At 35.2% G+C, this 14,075-nt stretch overlaps 1 protein-coding gene across 1 annotated transcript in view; it reads right to left on the bottom strand.

The window, feature by feature from the left end:
• Nucleotides 1-14,075, bottom strand: part of MYO1E (myosin IE) — a 222,286-nt gene that overhangs the window by 102,631 nt on the left and 105,580 nt on the right. The window contains exons 5-9 of the mRNA XM_051980739.1: nucleotides 13,970-14,057; nucleotides 9,321-9,410; nucleotides 4,034-4,165; nucleotides 2,385-2,519; nucleotides 920-1,052 (exon numbers count right to left, since the gene is read on the bottom strand). Coding sequence (XP_051836699.1) covers nucleotides 920-1,052; nucleotides 2,385-2,519; nucleotides 4,034-4,165; nucleotides 9,321-9,410; nucleotides 13,970-14,057 — 578 coding nt within the window. The remainder of the gene's footprint in view (nucleotides 1-919; nucleotides 1,053-2,384; nucleotides 2,520-4,033; nucleotides 4,166-9,320; nucleotides 9,411-13,969; nucleotides 14,058-14,075) is intronic.

Consider the following 14,075-nt stretch of genomic DNA (forward strand, 5'->3'; position numbering starts at 1 on the left):
CCAGGGTTCCCAGGAACTCGGATCCCTTTCCTTATCCTATAGGGGCATTGCTATTTGTATGAATGGTGAAAGTGGGGGAAATGGAAAATGGATATTACCCTTAATCCCTCATAAAAAGATAGTTTGATTTAATCCATGTAATTTCTCAAATGTGTCTCTAGAAACCTGCTAACTTGTGGATCGGTCTAAAGCAATACAGATATATGCTGAGAAAGCAACCAAAATATCCTGTTCTTCTGACCCAGAAATGCCACCACAAAGTACATCCCCAAAAAGAGGTCCAAGAGAGGAAAGATTACAAATGCAGTCAAATATTCATTCTCTAAATGACAAAAAATTAGAAACAAAATAAATGCTCATTGAAAGGGGAATGGCTAAACAAATTGTGGCTCATAACTATAATAGTATAATACTGTTCCATAAGATACAATGAATATGAATAATTCAGAAACATGGAAAGACTTGTATGAACTGATGTCCAATGAAAAACCAAGAAAATGACGCACAATGACTATAATTATGCAGATGAAAAGAACTAAAAGAAGCCAAACACACTATGAATAATATTAAGCATGTTTGACCTGGAAGAAAGGATGAAAAAATTCACTTCCTTCCCTTCTTTGCAGAGGTGCAGGACTGTGGATGTGCAATGCTGCATAAACTGTCAGACTCAATAGATGTCTTGGTTAATTTTGTTGAATTTCTTATTCTTTGTTGCAAAGGAGGGCTTGCTGGGTAGGATATAGGAGAGGAATATGTTAAGAAATGAAGAATTAAGAAATATGTTAGAAACAAAAGATATCAATAAAAAATTGGCTTTGTAGCTATGGGCTCCAGTGTCTGCTAGGTAAAGTTGTTGGCCATTTCAGAGCAGTTAAACTGGATACATTCATTCTATCACATTTTTAGAGCCACCTACACTCTTCGCTCTCCACGGCAGCATAATTGCCAACTTCTTTAAAGCTGATGTTCCCCAAGTGGAGTACTCCAGCTACAATCTGTAGCACCAGGGCCTGCTCTTCTGCAAAGATCCCGATCACATTCATTGCATGCTACAAAAAGAAAGGTACTGAGTTACACAAACAAATCATACTCTTATCAGTTCTTCAAGTCATTCAGAGATAAGCCATGAACAGAATGAGTCAGAGTTCAGGTTGGGTTATAGAGAAAAAAGATGTTGGATGTTTAAGACAAAAGAATATAATTTGGCTTAATATAAATTGATCTGGACCTTGTTGGCAGAGTGTCAAAATGAGTGAGCTCCATGAAGAGAGGTTGGTCTCCATGAAGAGAGCTTCCTCTCTTGGCTATAATTGGAATTGTTCTTAGTCTGCAGTGACTGTTCTTAATCTTTTTTTGTGTGTCATGAACACATCTGGCAGTCTGGTGAAGCTTGTTAGAATGTTTCAAAATGGGTTATGCAAGGATCAATGTTGGAAAAATTACCCATGCATATGCTTTGTAAATAAAAAGCTTTAATAAAAAAAACTGACACTAAACAAGAATTAAAAAAAGAATGTTTCAAAATGCATAAAATATGGAAAATTACAAAGGAAACCAATTATACTGAAATACAGTGATCAAAATTAAAAAAAAAAAAATGTTCAGAGATGCCAAATGAAGAACTCCTATTTTAGAACCTGATATGAGGACTTTGAAAGTAGGAAAGAAATTAATAATGGTGTGGGGAGGAAGCAATGATAGGTATTCCAAGAATTATGTTAATTAACCTTTAACTCTCAGTCCTTCATCCAGATAGGTGAGTGACTCATATGGCCCTTTAAATCAAATGAGAGCTGGCCAAACTACTTTCTATCTTGGCCACCTACTCCCTATGCTTCTCCTAACAAGTCTCTCCAAATCCATAATTAGATTGGTACAACCACTGCTATTGAATAAGGTATGTCAATCGTTTCTCCACTCACCACCCAAGGAACCAAACCAAAGTATTCTTCTCAGGTCACCACTCCCATTTAAGTATAGTCTTCTTTAGGAAAGTAAGCTCCTTGTGAATAGATACTATTTTCACTTTAAAATTTGTTTCAGAAGAATTTAGCACAGTACTCAGCACATAGTAAGCACTTAATAAAAGTCTCTCCACTATGTTCACTATTATTGTTAACAAACTAATCATCAGATAGACGAGAGGAATATAGTAAAAATACATAAAACTGATTGTTCTTTGTAGGTCTCAGATAATCAATTATATCTTAGATATTTGGAAGAGGGGTTGTTTGTAAGGCTGTTTAACCATCTGATTCAGAATAAAATAAGGGCCTGACTAAATCTGAAATTTACTTTCTGGCTGACCTGACCATCTTCACGACTGTAGTCAGCAACATTTCACAAAGCAGAACCCATTTAGTCATGATGTCCATCCATACCAATGTTTCCTGAAATTCCCTCCTGTCATCAATGTCATCAACTTTGTAGGATCCTGAAAGGCTCAGGTAGTAATAGTAGTCCATGCTTGTGATACCAAGGCTGTGTTTTTGCTCTGGAGAAGCACCTTCAATTAGCTGCAATAAGAAAAGGACATGATGGATAGATTCATACTTGAGTCTTAGCAATGTTGTTGACACAGAATCTTAAATCACAGAAATGCTGTCAAAGGCATTTCACTAATCTATACTTGAACAAGAACCCCTTCTGTAATAAATCTAACAAGTTGATCATCCCAGATTTGCTTGATCCAATTAGGAGAAATTCTTAACACCCAGCCAAGGGAAAATATTTCATCTTTGAATAGCTATATTTATCAGGAAAGTTTCCCCTGTATTAAATGCAAATTTTCCTCTTTGCAACTTCTATTGCTCCTTGTTCTGCCCTATAAACACAAGCAGAACTCTCTTATTCTCTTTTTCATGTGATAGTCCTTCTTGAAGATAGCTGTCATTTCTCCACTAAAAATGTCCAATTCCTACAACTAATCTTTATGCAACATAATCTCAGGATCCTCTACTATCTAGCTTATCAGTATCCTGACAAAACCATAAATGTGTTGTATTGTGTCTTTTTAAAGAGTGAACACAATTCTGTACTTGTAATGCCTTCTTCCCTAGCATTTATTGTGATATTTATTGTCTAGATCAGATCAAAGACATGACCCTTAACACTACTAAGTATGGTCTGAACCAGATCAAAATCTTAATTAGGAAAATACACAAAATTGCAACAGTACATAGGTAATATCAATATATAGTTTACTAAGTCAATAGTTAGCCTTCAGGAATCATTATGTATAGGTTAGTGTAGGGCTTCTTAAATTTTTTCCATTTGTGAGAAATTTTTACATGATTCTGGATATATAAGTACATAAAATAGGTATATAAATCAAACATTTATTGATAATAAATTATAATTTTGCTACCCCTATATTCAGTAATAAGACCCTGTATGGGGTTGCAAACAGTTCAAGAAGCTGGGGTTTGGTGGACCATTTGGTGAACACTACTATTCTTCGTCATTCTTTTAGCAAAAAGCTATGCATAGTCTTGGAACATTTTTTTCTACTTTCATTTAAAAGAATTTAAATCTGGAAATAATATGTAGTTTTTAGTATTTGTATTTTGTCAGTACAGCTAGGTGACACAGTAGATAGAGTGCTGGAATTGGAATCAGAAAAACTCATTTTTCTGAATTCAAATCTGGCCTCAGACACTGACTAGCTGTGTGACCATGGACAAGTCTCTTAATTCTGTTTACCTTGGTTATTTTATCTGAAAAATGAAAAATGAAGAAGGAAATGGCAAACCACTTTAGTATCTCTCCCAAGACTAAACAATTTTTATTTCTCCACAGAGTTTATAGTTATTTTAAGGCAAAGACATTCTTATATTCCTTTGTGTTCTCCACCAAGACTTAACATGAGCCGTTCACTTACAAGAAGTGTGTATACCCCATGTATTTGTGTCTGTAAGAGTGCTTGTTTATTGCTGGTTGTATATGCCAGGACCCCTCTAATACTCAAGAAAAATTCATCTGGAAAGAAAAAAGAATTAGGCAGTTTCATTTTTTAAAAAAAGGGTCTAACCTGATAAAATATGTGAAAGCTTCGTTCTCCAGGATTCCTCATCACCACTCTGGATTTTTCCAGAAGGAAGTTGGAGATCTTTCCACCATCTGGTTCTCCACCTGGACTAAACTGGATTTCAAAGTATTTCCCCTGCAATCAAGGATTGTTTTGGATTTTTTGAAGGTTAAATATTATTTTGAAGAACAGAAATACCAAGCACTTAAGTGACTCACAATACAACATAATTTGAGGAAACCGATTAATTTAAAAATACATTTTCCAAGTTACTTAACTCCCAGATCATAGGACAATAGTTAAGGCTGCAAGGGCCTCAGAGATGCAAATTCACCATTTTATAAAAAACCGAGGTGGGTGAATGACACTCAATTAGTTAGGTGGCACAGTAGAGGCAACTAGGTTGGCACCATGGTGCACAGAATGCTGAGCCTGTAATCAGGAAGTCTTGTGTTCCTGAGTTCAAATCTTGCATCAGATACTAGCTGTATGATCCTAGACAGTTCACTGCATCTTGTTTGCCTCAGTTCCTTATTTGTAAAGTGAGCTGGGAAGAAAATGACAAACTATTCCAGAATTTCTGCCAAGAAAACTTCAAAAGGGCTTACAAAGAATCAGACCTTACAGAAAAATGACTGACCAACAAAAAGGATTACCACAACTAACATGGTATCTGAGGAAGAGAATTCAAACACAACTACAATTATTACTCCAATACAACCGGCCTCTCAATTTACCACTTCTATCTGGGATCCCCTCTGAAATAATCATCCATTTTGGGGGATCCCAGTTATAGCATTTTATAATGAGGGATCGATATTCTTTTAATTTAACTGGATCAAATATGTACTGTGCTTATTCACATTATGTATCCCCATTTCTCCTCATTGACATTTCAATATTAAAAAGAGAAAGGGTGGAGAGATCATGGATTGTCATTGCCTGGATGATGGTGAACTCTGGCATCCTGATCAAATGATAGCAGAATTCTCCTTGGCAGACTTTGTGATTATTATCAAGAATACTGCCCTTCAATTTGAGATAAAATAAGAGGCATGAAAAAATGGGAAAATAGTCACTGAGTATGATAATTTATAAAACTGGGTTTCTTTTATTTTATTCTTTTCATATAATCATATCCACCCAGAGAAGTTAACATAAGTAACCTCCATTTGGAATTTTCTTGGCAAAGATACTTGAGTGATTTGCCATTTCCTTCTTCAGCTCATTTTATAGATGAAGAAACTGATGTAAACAGGATTAAGGAATTTATCCAGGGTCACAAAGCTATTAAGTATCTGAGGCTAAATTAAAATCAGATTCTCCTGACTCTAGAGCCAGCAGTCTTATCCACTGTGCCACCTACTTGCCCATACTGCTACTGTATCTGCTTGTATTTAAAAGAAATATACATGGACTGCTCTTAATATGTCAAATACTTTATAAATCTTAAAGCGCTATGTATATATCAGCTAATAACAATAATAATAACATCCAAGAATATATTTGACAGAGGAAAAATGTTCTTTAGTAATGAAAGTGTTAAGCTAATTAGTTTTTAAAATGTACTGGTCAGTTCATTAAGAGAATGGAATTATACTTTACCTGAATCCAGAAGATTATTACTTAATCTTATTGTTATGAGGGAAGTATTCTTTTAGCTACTTAATCTCTCAGAAATGAATCCCAAACATATCAGAGAGAGAAATAATTTTCAGTATTTATTTTCCTTCTTACTAAACAGAAACTAGAATATAAGCTACTTGAGGACAGGGACTTTGATTTTTTTTCCTATCTGTCCTTAGCACCAATTATAGTGCCATGCAAATTTTAAGTGTTTAATATATATTTATGGAGAAAAAGAGGAACCCCCCCCCAACAACTCAGAATTCAGTGAGGCAGCAACTATCAGTCAGACCTTCTCCTTCTTTACTTACCTGTCATTCTATGTAATTTCTTATCTCAAGTTGATGTTGAACAAAACCAAAGAAAATAAGAAACCAGAAAAGAAAATTCATTTCAATAAACTGTCATAATGAATTATAATTATTTCAGGAAGAGACTTTAAAGATTAAAGTTTTTTCCAAGAAAAAATATATCTTGCACTTTTTTTCCCTAAAATGACATGGGGCGAGGGTAAATATGCAAACAAGACTGTCACAGACATTTGGCTACTTTCCTAAGCAAAGTACAATTTACACACTGGGAAAAGAGGAAAGCAGGCTTACTTCATTGATTTTATTGCCAGAGTGATCCCTATGGGGAAGGCAGGCTGTTTTGAAAAGAAAAGTAAATTGTGCAGCCTGGTAAAGTTTCAGCATTTTTTTTTTAAAGACTCGAAAAACATATAATATATAAAATGCAGTATGAGGGAAATTGGTTCATATCCTGGTTCCCTATCTCTCACCCTCAACCCTCACTTCTTTTCCTAACCCAGTCCTGGCCCCCCACTTCCTTCCCTAACCCAGCTCTGGCCCCCTCGAAACTCTCTACATGTCAATGGAGTGCAGACACCAAGCAGAAAAAGAAACATTATGATGTGAGGTAAATATCTCAAATAACACTGGGCTGAAGGGAGTAAAAGGGCATTAGACTGACAGGCATAAATCATTAGGGAATGTGGGAGTTGTGGGAATTTCACAGGGCTCTTTTTTAAAGTTAACTTCCCATTACACTGATTAAAAAAAAAAAAAAAGATTGCTTTTCTCCTTTAAAAGTCTCATTCATTCATGAAAGAGGTTCAGAATGAACCTCATAGTACTTCAATGCCAAGAACAAACTATAGTTTAGATACTATCTAAACCCCAACATGATACATTGATGCTTTTGAACAGAGCCTTCTCTATAAGAGATGACTTCACTTAGGAAAAATCACAATTTAACAGAAAGAGCCATGTATGGCCTTTTCTTGTTAGAAGGCTCCAGTCTGAGCACAGGTCCTGCCACTGAACTTGGGTAAATAACCTCATTTTGCTTTCCTCTACAATGGGGATGATAATAATAACAATGATAATAGTGCACTATTTATACACTATTTTTAATGATTGCAAAGCATTTTTTTGGTACATACTTAGTCATTTAATCTTATACTTCATTTTATACTACCTATTTTAGAGTTTTTGTGAATTTCACACTTTTAGGACCTCAAAGAGCATCTAATCTAGACCCTGATGAACAAGAATCTCTTTTTATGATGATGAATTGACATTTACATACACTTTTAAGTTACAAATATCTCCCTAGATCCTCACAAAGACTCTGGAAGGACGGCTTATTATGGGAGGTGCTATTTTAGAAGTGTTTAAGTGACTTGCTCAAGATCTCACAGCTATTATATTTGAATTCAAGTCCTTTGGACTACAGGTATAGCCCTTCTTCCTTACTAGGTGTCACCTAGCTCGAATTTCTCCATAGGGGGACGTAACAACCTTTAATTAAAAACCTTCAGTAAGGAATCTACTACCTGCAGAGGCAGCCTATTCCATTATGGAAGGGTTCTTCCTTAACTCCAAACTGTTTGCAGCTTCTACTTGCTGCTTTTAGTTCTATCTTTTGGGGCTAAGTGGAACAAGTCTATTCCCTCTTTCAGGGACAGGTTTTTTAAATATTTAATGATAGCAATCCAGTCCCTCCAAATGGATCAAGAAGCATCAAATAAGTGCAAAATAGAAAAGTACTTTGTAACTGGCTTGTTGAGATGTGAGATGCTATTACTTAACAGATTACAAAATGGCAAAGAAAATAAGAGTACTGGGCCTGAAGTCAGAAAAACCCAAGTTCAAATCCAGCCTCAAATATTTGTGAATGGGATAAGTTGAGTGAAGATCTCTTATAGGAATATAGCTTTGAACTATACCCTAATTGTGACTTAAGACTTTACAATAACAAATTAAGTATAGCTTAAAACCTACAGGTATTTGATTATCTGGGATGAACATTTCCCTCTGGTTTTCCACCAACTCTTAATTAGCATATAAGTACTTCTTTTAAAGACAATGATGGCTTTGGGAATTCAAGTAACAGAATTGTCTCATCTGCTTGTATAGCAGTTCTCTTTGAAAATTTGAATTAAGAGTTTCTTATTTACTAACATTATTTTGTTTCTGGGGTAGACTTCGGTGTTTAAAGAGTAAGTCTGGACTCCCCCAGACAATGGGAGAAAAGGCTGGGGGTGAGGTTTGAAGGCTTCTTTGTTCAGGGTCTATTTAATCTTGTGTTTTGCAATTTGTGCTTTGTACTCCTTTATTGACAACACCTTGTCTATTAGAAGTTGTCCTTTCTTGTAAGATCTTAATAAATCCCCTTTTGCTTTTTCTTACATTGAGAGTCTCTGTTTTTGTGATTACTACTGTTCTACATAGTAGCTATGATGCTAAACAAGTCACTTTAACCCATCTCAGTTTGTTTCTTTATCTTAAAAAATGGGGATAATAACAGCTATCTTATAGAGTTGATGTGAGGATAAAATGAGATAACATTTATACATGCCTTGCAAAATTTAAAAGCATTACATAAATGCTAGTTATCCATGACTAATGGAAACATGATTAAAGTGACTGTATATATATAACCTATATCAGATTGCTGACTTGGGGAGGGAAGGAATGGAGAAAAAATTATGAAACTCAAAATTTTACAGAAATGAAAGTTGAAAACTATCTTTACATGTAATTGGAAAAATAAAAATGTGGAAAAGTGTGGGGAAAAACTGGAAAAAATAAATAAAGTTATTAATGAAAAATGCTAATAGTCATCATCATCATTAGCTATCAAGAAAAATAAACCCAAGGGCAAATAAATACCAAGCACTGTGGGTGCTGAGGTCAACATCATCCTGTTGATGTTGAGAAAGATCCACCAGACACCACGACAAAGGAGATCTTCAGTGCTCCCTAAGTAAACTTCTAGGCAGCTAAATCAGTCTGGCTTAGTGATGAAGCTTGAACCTCTGTTCTAATCTTTGTTATAAATCAATTTGGCAGGAAAATCAAAGCTGATTTATTTATTCTTCTCTTCCAGCACAATCTGCTCTCTTCATGAATTCTGATTCCTTTAAGAAAACTTCAGATTCAGGAGAGTCTTGAGAATAATTTTACTTACAAAAGTAAATGCCTACAAATAACTATAATCAACGTGTAACTGAAGCTAGTCAATGAATGGGTCTGGAAAAGAAAGAAATGATCAAAGACAATGCCTCCTGAGAAAATTTTCTCCCAGTTCAGGGAGGTTAGAAATAGAAAGCTGATTTGACAGAATTGGACCATTTGATCGAATGCTTAGGAAGACTTACAAATCTGCTGGAGTTGTTGTTCCGTACAGTCTTCGCATTTCCAAAGGCCTCCAATAGTGGGTTGGATTGTAGGATGATATCCTTTACATGCTAAAAATGGCACACAAAACAAAAAACTTGTCTGTTCAATTCTTTATTATTAAAAAAGGGCTGGTAGAGAAAAAAGAGGGAAAAAAGCAATTGCCTTTTAATGTGTATTTCATTTCCCATTGTCTTAGATGCATCCAAGTCTACACAGAATAGCTTGCTTTCTTTCTTTAAAAAATTTTTTTTAAATCCATAAAAATCCATCCTTACCACTTTGGATAATTGGAAAAGAAAAACAAGATCTTTGTATCAAGCATGCATAATCCTGCAAAATTGCCATATTAACCATGTCAAAAAAAAAAAAAAAAAGTCTCAATCTACATTGCATCACCTCAGTTAGAAAGTAGGTGGAGTATTTCATCATATGTCCCTGGAATTCCAGTTGGTTATTTTGTTGATCCTAAATCTTTCAAAGTTATTTATCATTACAATGTTGTTTCATAGTATAAATTGTTCTTGCTCTTTTCACTTTGCATCATTTCATACACATTTCTCTGAAACCATCCCTTTCATCATCTCTTATGGAACAGCAGTATTGCATTCACATACCAAGGCTTATTGGGCCATTCTGCAATTAAAGGGCATTTCTTCACTTTCTAATTCTTTGCTACCAGAAAGAGTCCCCTCTTCTCTCTATCTTTGATTTCTTTGGTATACAGACCCAGTAGTAGGAATATGATAATTTCTAAATTCATTAAAAAGAATGGTCAGATTACAGACATCTATATAGAATTTATTCTTTAAATCTGAGCTTTCCTAAACCTCTATTTAACTATTTGATCATTCAGTCTCCTATTCAGTGAAAGGTCCACTGGAATAGGTCCCCAGACAAGAAAGTGTGGTTCAGGGGAATGAGTACTGGATTTGTGGGTAGTGGGTCAAAAGACTTGGGTTCAAATCCCAGCACTGTTGTTCCCTACCCATGTGCTCAATTTCTAGCAGTCCATTTAACTTTTCTAGATTTCAATTTCTTTATCTATAAAACAAATGGGTTGGAATCAGAAACTTCCAAGGTCTCTTCTGACTCAAAATCTATAATTCTCCAAAAGAGTAATATACCAGCACATTTCAAGTCTTAGCTGGTAGACCTCCAAGTTCACTGAAACTGCCACACCCAGCTCTGATAGATTTGTTGGTCAGTTCAGTGTCCCCTCCCAATTCTCCCCCAAGAGTCTATCCTGTTAGTAACTACTTGTCCACTCAGTGACTTCACTGGCATCATAAAATAGAAATCCTTTGCACTTAAAGGTTGAGAAGCCACACTCTGTAGAATCTGTAGAAGTTGATCCCAGATTAGGCAAATCTACAAGGGAAAGCTGAATTTGACTTCCACAATACTTTCAGTCTTATGCCAGTCTGCATGCTGTGTAGCCTCCCATCAAACCCATGAGACAGCTTAGAAGACATTAGTTAATACTGATGAGGTATCTGAAACAAAAATGAGTCATTTCTTCTACTTTTAATTATTCACAGGCTATGGACAATTAAGTTCCAGAAATAACAATTTTCTGGGTTATTCTTTCTCTTTGCTACTGGTTAATTCTAAGCCAGGAACTCCACATTATTGTCTTCTTAGAAAAACAGGAAGAATAGAATCTTAAACTATAAGTCTACAGACTAACAACTAACATTAAAATTATTATAATATAAAATTATACTAATAATAGCCTCAAAAAATGACACCAAGGGACATATTGTAAGAGGGCAAAGTGTTCTCAAAGATTATACCTCTTTATCTAAAGATCAAAATATTATATATCTCAAAATGGAAGGCACTTCAAAGGCTACCCTAATTCAACCCTCTCATTCTATAAATGAAGAAACCAAGGAAGATTAAAGATTAACCCATGGTCACATAATTAGTGTTTATAGTGGTAGAACTTGAATCCAAGTCCCACGATTCCAGGGCCAATATTCTTTCCATGATATTATGCTATCTCTCCTTGCTGCATCACTTCAGAAGAACTATGATTTCATCAATATGGGTAGTCACTTCATTGAGATATTGCAAATTCTCCATGACTTGCAAGTTGCTATGGGATAAAAATATCCTAGCTTTCTTTAACATTTTCATACTTCAATGAATTTATGATCTCATCAACAGAACCTAAAAAATTGCTTTAATATTATTTGACCTATTGTATCAGGGCAACTTAATTTTCCATTATTTAATATATAAGACTGATATGCTTCATTCACCAACTTGTTATCTGTGTCTTTCACAACTTTTAGGCCTTCTAGGACTTCATTTTATTATTTGCTTAAATAAAAATACATAAATGATGTACAAAAGGATTTTGCTGTATGAAAACATGGTGAGCAGTACATCACTGACTGAAGTGGGTAAGATGGCAAGTAGAGTGGAAGTGGGGGAAAAAGGAAACTTGGTGTCATAGTGGTTGAAGAATGAGACCATCAAACTTAAAAAAAAAAAAGGGAACAGATACTTAAAGGACGATGCCCAAAAAAGTGAATTAGAAAATGCTAACTTGATGCTCTCACCACTTCCTGGTCATCTCTGCTGAAACATCAATTCTGTACCAGTAAGTCATTGAATACATATTAGAACAGAGGATATGGTACATCAATTTTTAACTTAGAGAACCTAGGTTACACAAATCACATATTTCTTCTGGATCTCAATGTCCTTATATGGAAGAAAATGAGGGATCTACAAGTACATGACATTTTACATCCACTTTAATTCTAAATCTATCTAATCTAAACACGAAGATAGAGAATTAGAAGTATAATGTCCAGATCCTACTTCTTTTCTTGTCCTCAGAGGAAACCATTCCAACTCTATTTGACCTTTCCCTGCATATTCAGTACTTCAGGAAACTATTTTCTTCTCGGTGTCATGTTTTAGTGTCATGGGAATTCCAAAGGTATCTTTCTTTTTCAAAGTCCTTGTCATTGTGCAATTAGTCTCCATTTTAATTCTTGTTTGTCTTCATGTATTGGCGGTGACCTTCCTTGACCAGCAGCTCTTCAGTTCTGCAAGCCTTCTTACTTTGACCTAATTGGATCTCTCTGGTTGGCCCTATTTACCTGGTCCTTATTACTGATGCTCTTAAGTCACTTCCTGTGACCGTTTCCTAGGACCTTGCTGTCTCTATGAGCCTCCCCTCCTTTCATCTTCAATTTCCCTGCTTCTTAATTGGCTTTTTCTCTTTTGCCTACAATATTCACAAAATGCCCTGGTTCACGAAAGAAAAAAAACAAATAAATAAACAAAAAAACCTTAGGTAAACCATGAAATTCCTATATTATTTCTCTTTCTAATAACTGCTTGCTAGTTATAGCAAGTAACATTCCTTCTTCTACCCAGTGACATTCCTGAAGCTGTTTTCTTAAAGGTTACCAATCAACATATTCAGCTGCTTTTGATTCTTCCTCATTCTCCTTCAATTCAATTGAAGTACCATGGTACTTTAAACAATTTCCTCTCTAAGCTTCTATGACAGTTATTCTTTCTTGGGTCTCCTGCAACTTTCCTCATAAATCTATCTTCATTACTAGTTTGGCCTTTTTTTGTGTGGGGTAGTGGTGGTGAATGTATTTGAAGATAAGTCATTGATTCTTCTTTAAAACTCACTCACCTAGAGAGCTTATCCATTTTCCCAATGTTAAATCTCCCTGCTATGTGAATGATTCTCAGATTAGCATCTCTAGTCCTAGACCCATTATTTCCAATGTATACATTATTTCCAATGGGCACCATAGTCAGAAACAGGACTAGTAGTAGGAGTTGCTCAAAGAATAATAATAGAGATACAACATAGGACACATTTTAAAGAATGAATTCATGTATTTTTAATGACAAATTTTTTTTAAAAGACACATAATCTCCTTTTGTGAAATAATTTGTCTTATAGTTCAAAGTTCAAAGCCTTTAATAAAACATGGGACATAATTTTAAAGGCTCCTTTGAGTACACAAAGGCCTTGATTCAGCTCAGTTCATGATCACCTTGAACTTAGTAGGTCTCTTTTGTCTAGATTTATTATTTCATCATTGTGATACCTCTTCACAGACGCAGATGAGAAATTCATGTCTAATGTACAGCTTTACAGAGTTGTCTGGGTCACACAGCTAGTAGTTAAGAGTGACAATGGAATCCAATGCTTAAAAATTTCAAGTCCAGGCCTCTGTCTATTACTATATCATGTTTTTCTTCTTCTGGACCCTCTACCCTATAAAATTTCCCCTTCTGACTTTCCTAATTCCTGCAATCTCTGACTCATTGATTAAAAACTGTTTCTGAAAGATCTTAGACAAAATCTCACCAGAATTTAACCTTCAAAACCATTTTAAACAGAGTACGACAAGATTTTGAAGATATAAACCACAGAAATGTTAACTACTGCTAACTCCCCAAAGTTGCTAATTTACCTTATAGTTGTGCTTGTTTAGAATTGAGCTATTTGGTTACTCATACAATTCTGCACTGAAATTTTGGTCAGAACAAGAGCAAGAAAAAGTGATCTGTAATAATTTTTATCCTTTTGCATTTCTATGTGAAGTCTTACTCTGGCCCTAAGTGACTTCAGTTAACTCACCTGGACTTTGGGACCACCTCCAGAAATTCTGGAGATGTAACTCATGATGTACTTGGCAGCTACAGTCTTTCCAGCACCACTTTCACCACTGAAGAGAGAAAAGCAC

This window comes from Antechinus flavipes, chromosome 2 (genome assembly GCF_016432865.1).
Source record: "Antechinus flavipes isolate AdamAnt ecotype Samford, QLD, Australia chromosome 2, AdamAnt_v2, whole genome shotgun sequence".
Classification (NCBI taxonomy): domain Eukaryota; kingdom Metazoa; phylum Chordata; class Mammalia; order Dasyuromorphia; family Dasyuridae; genus Antechinus; species Antechinus flavipes.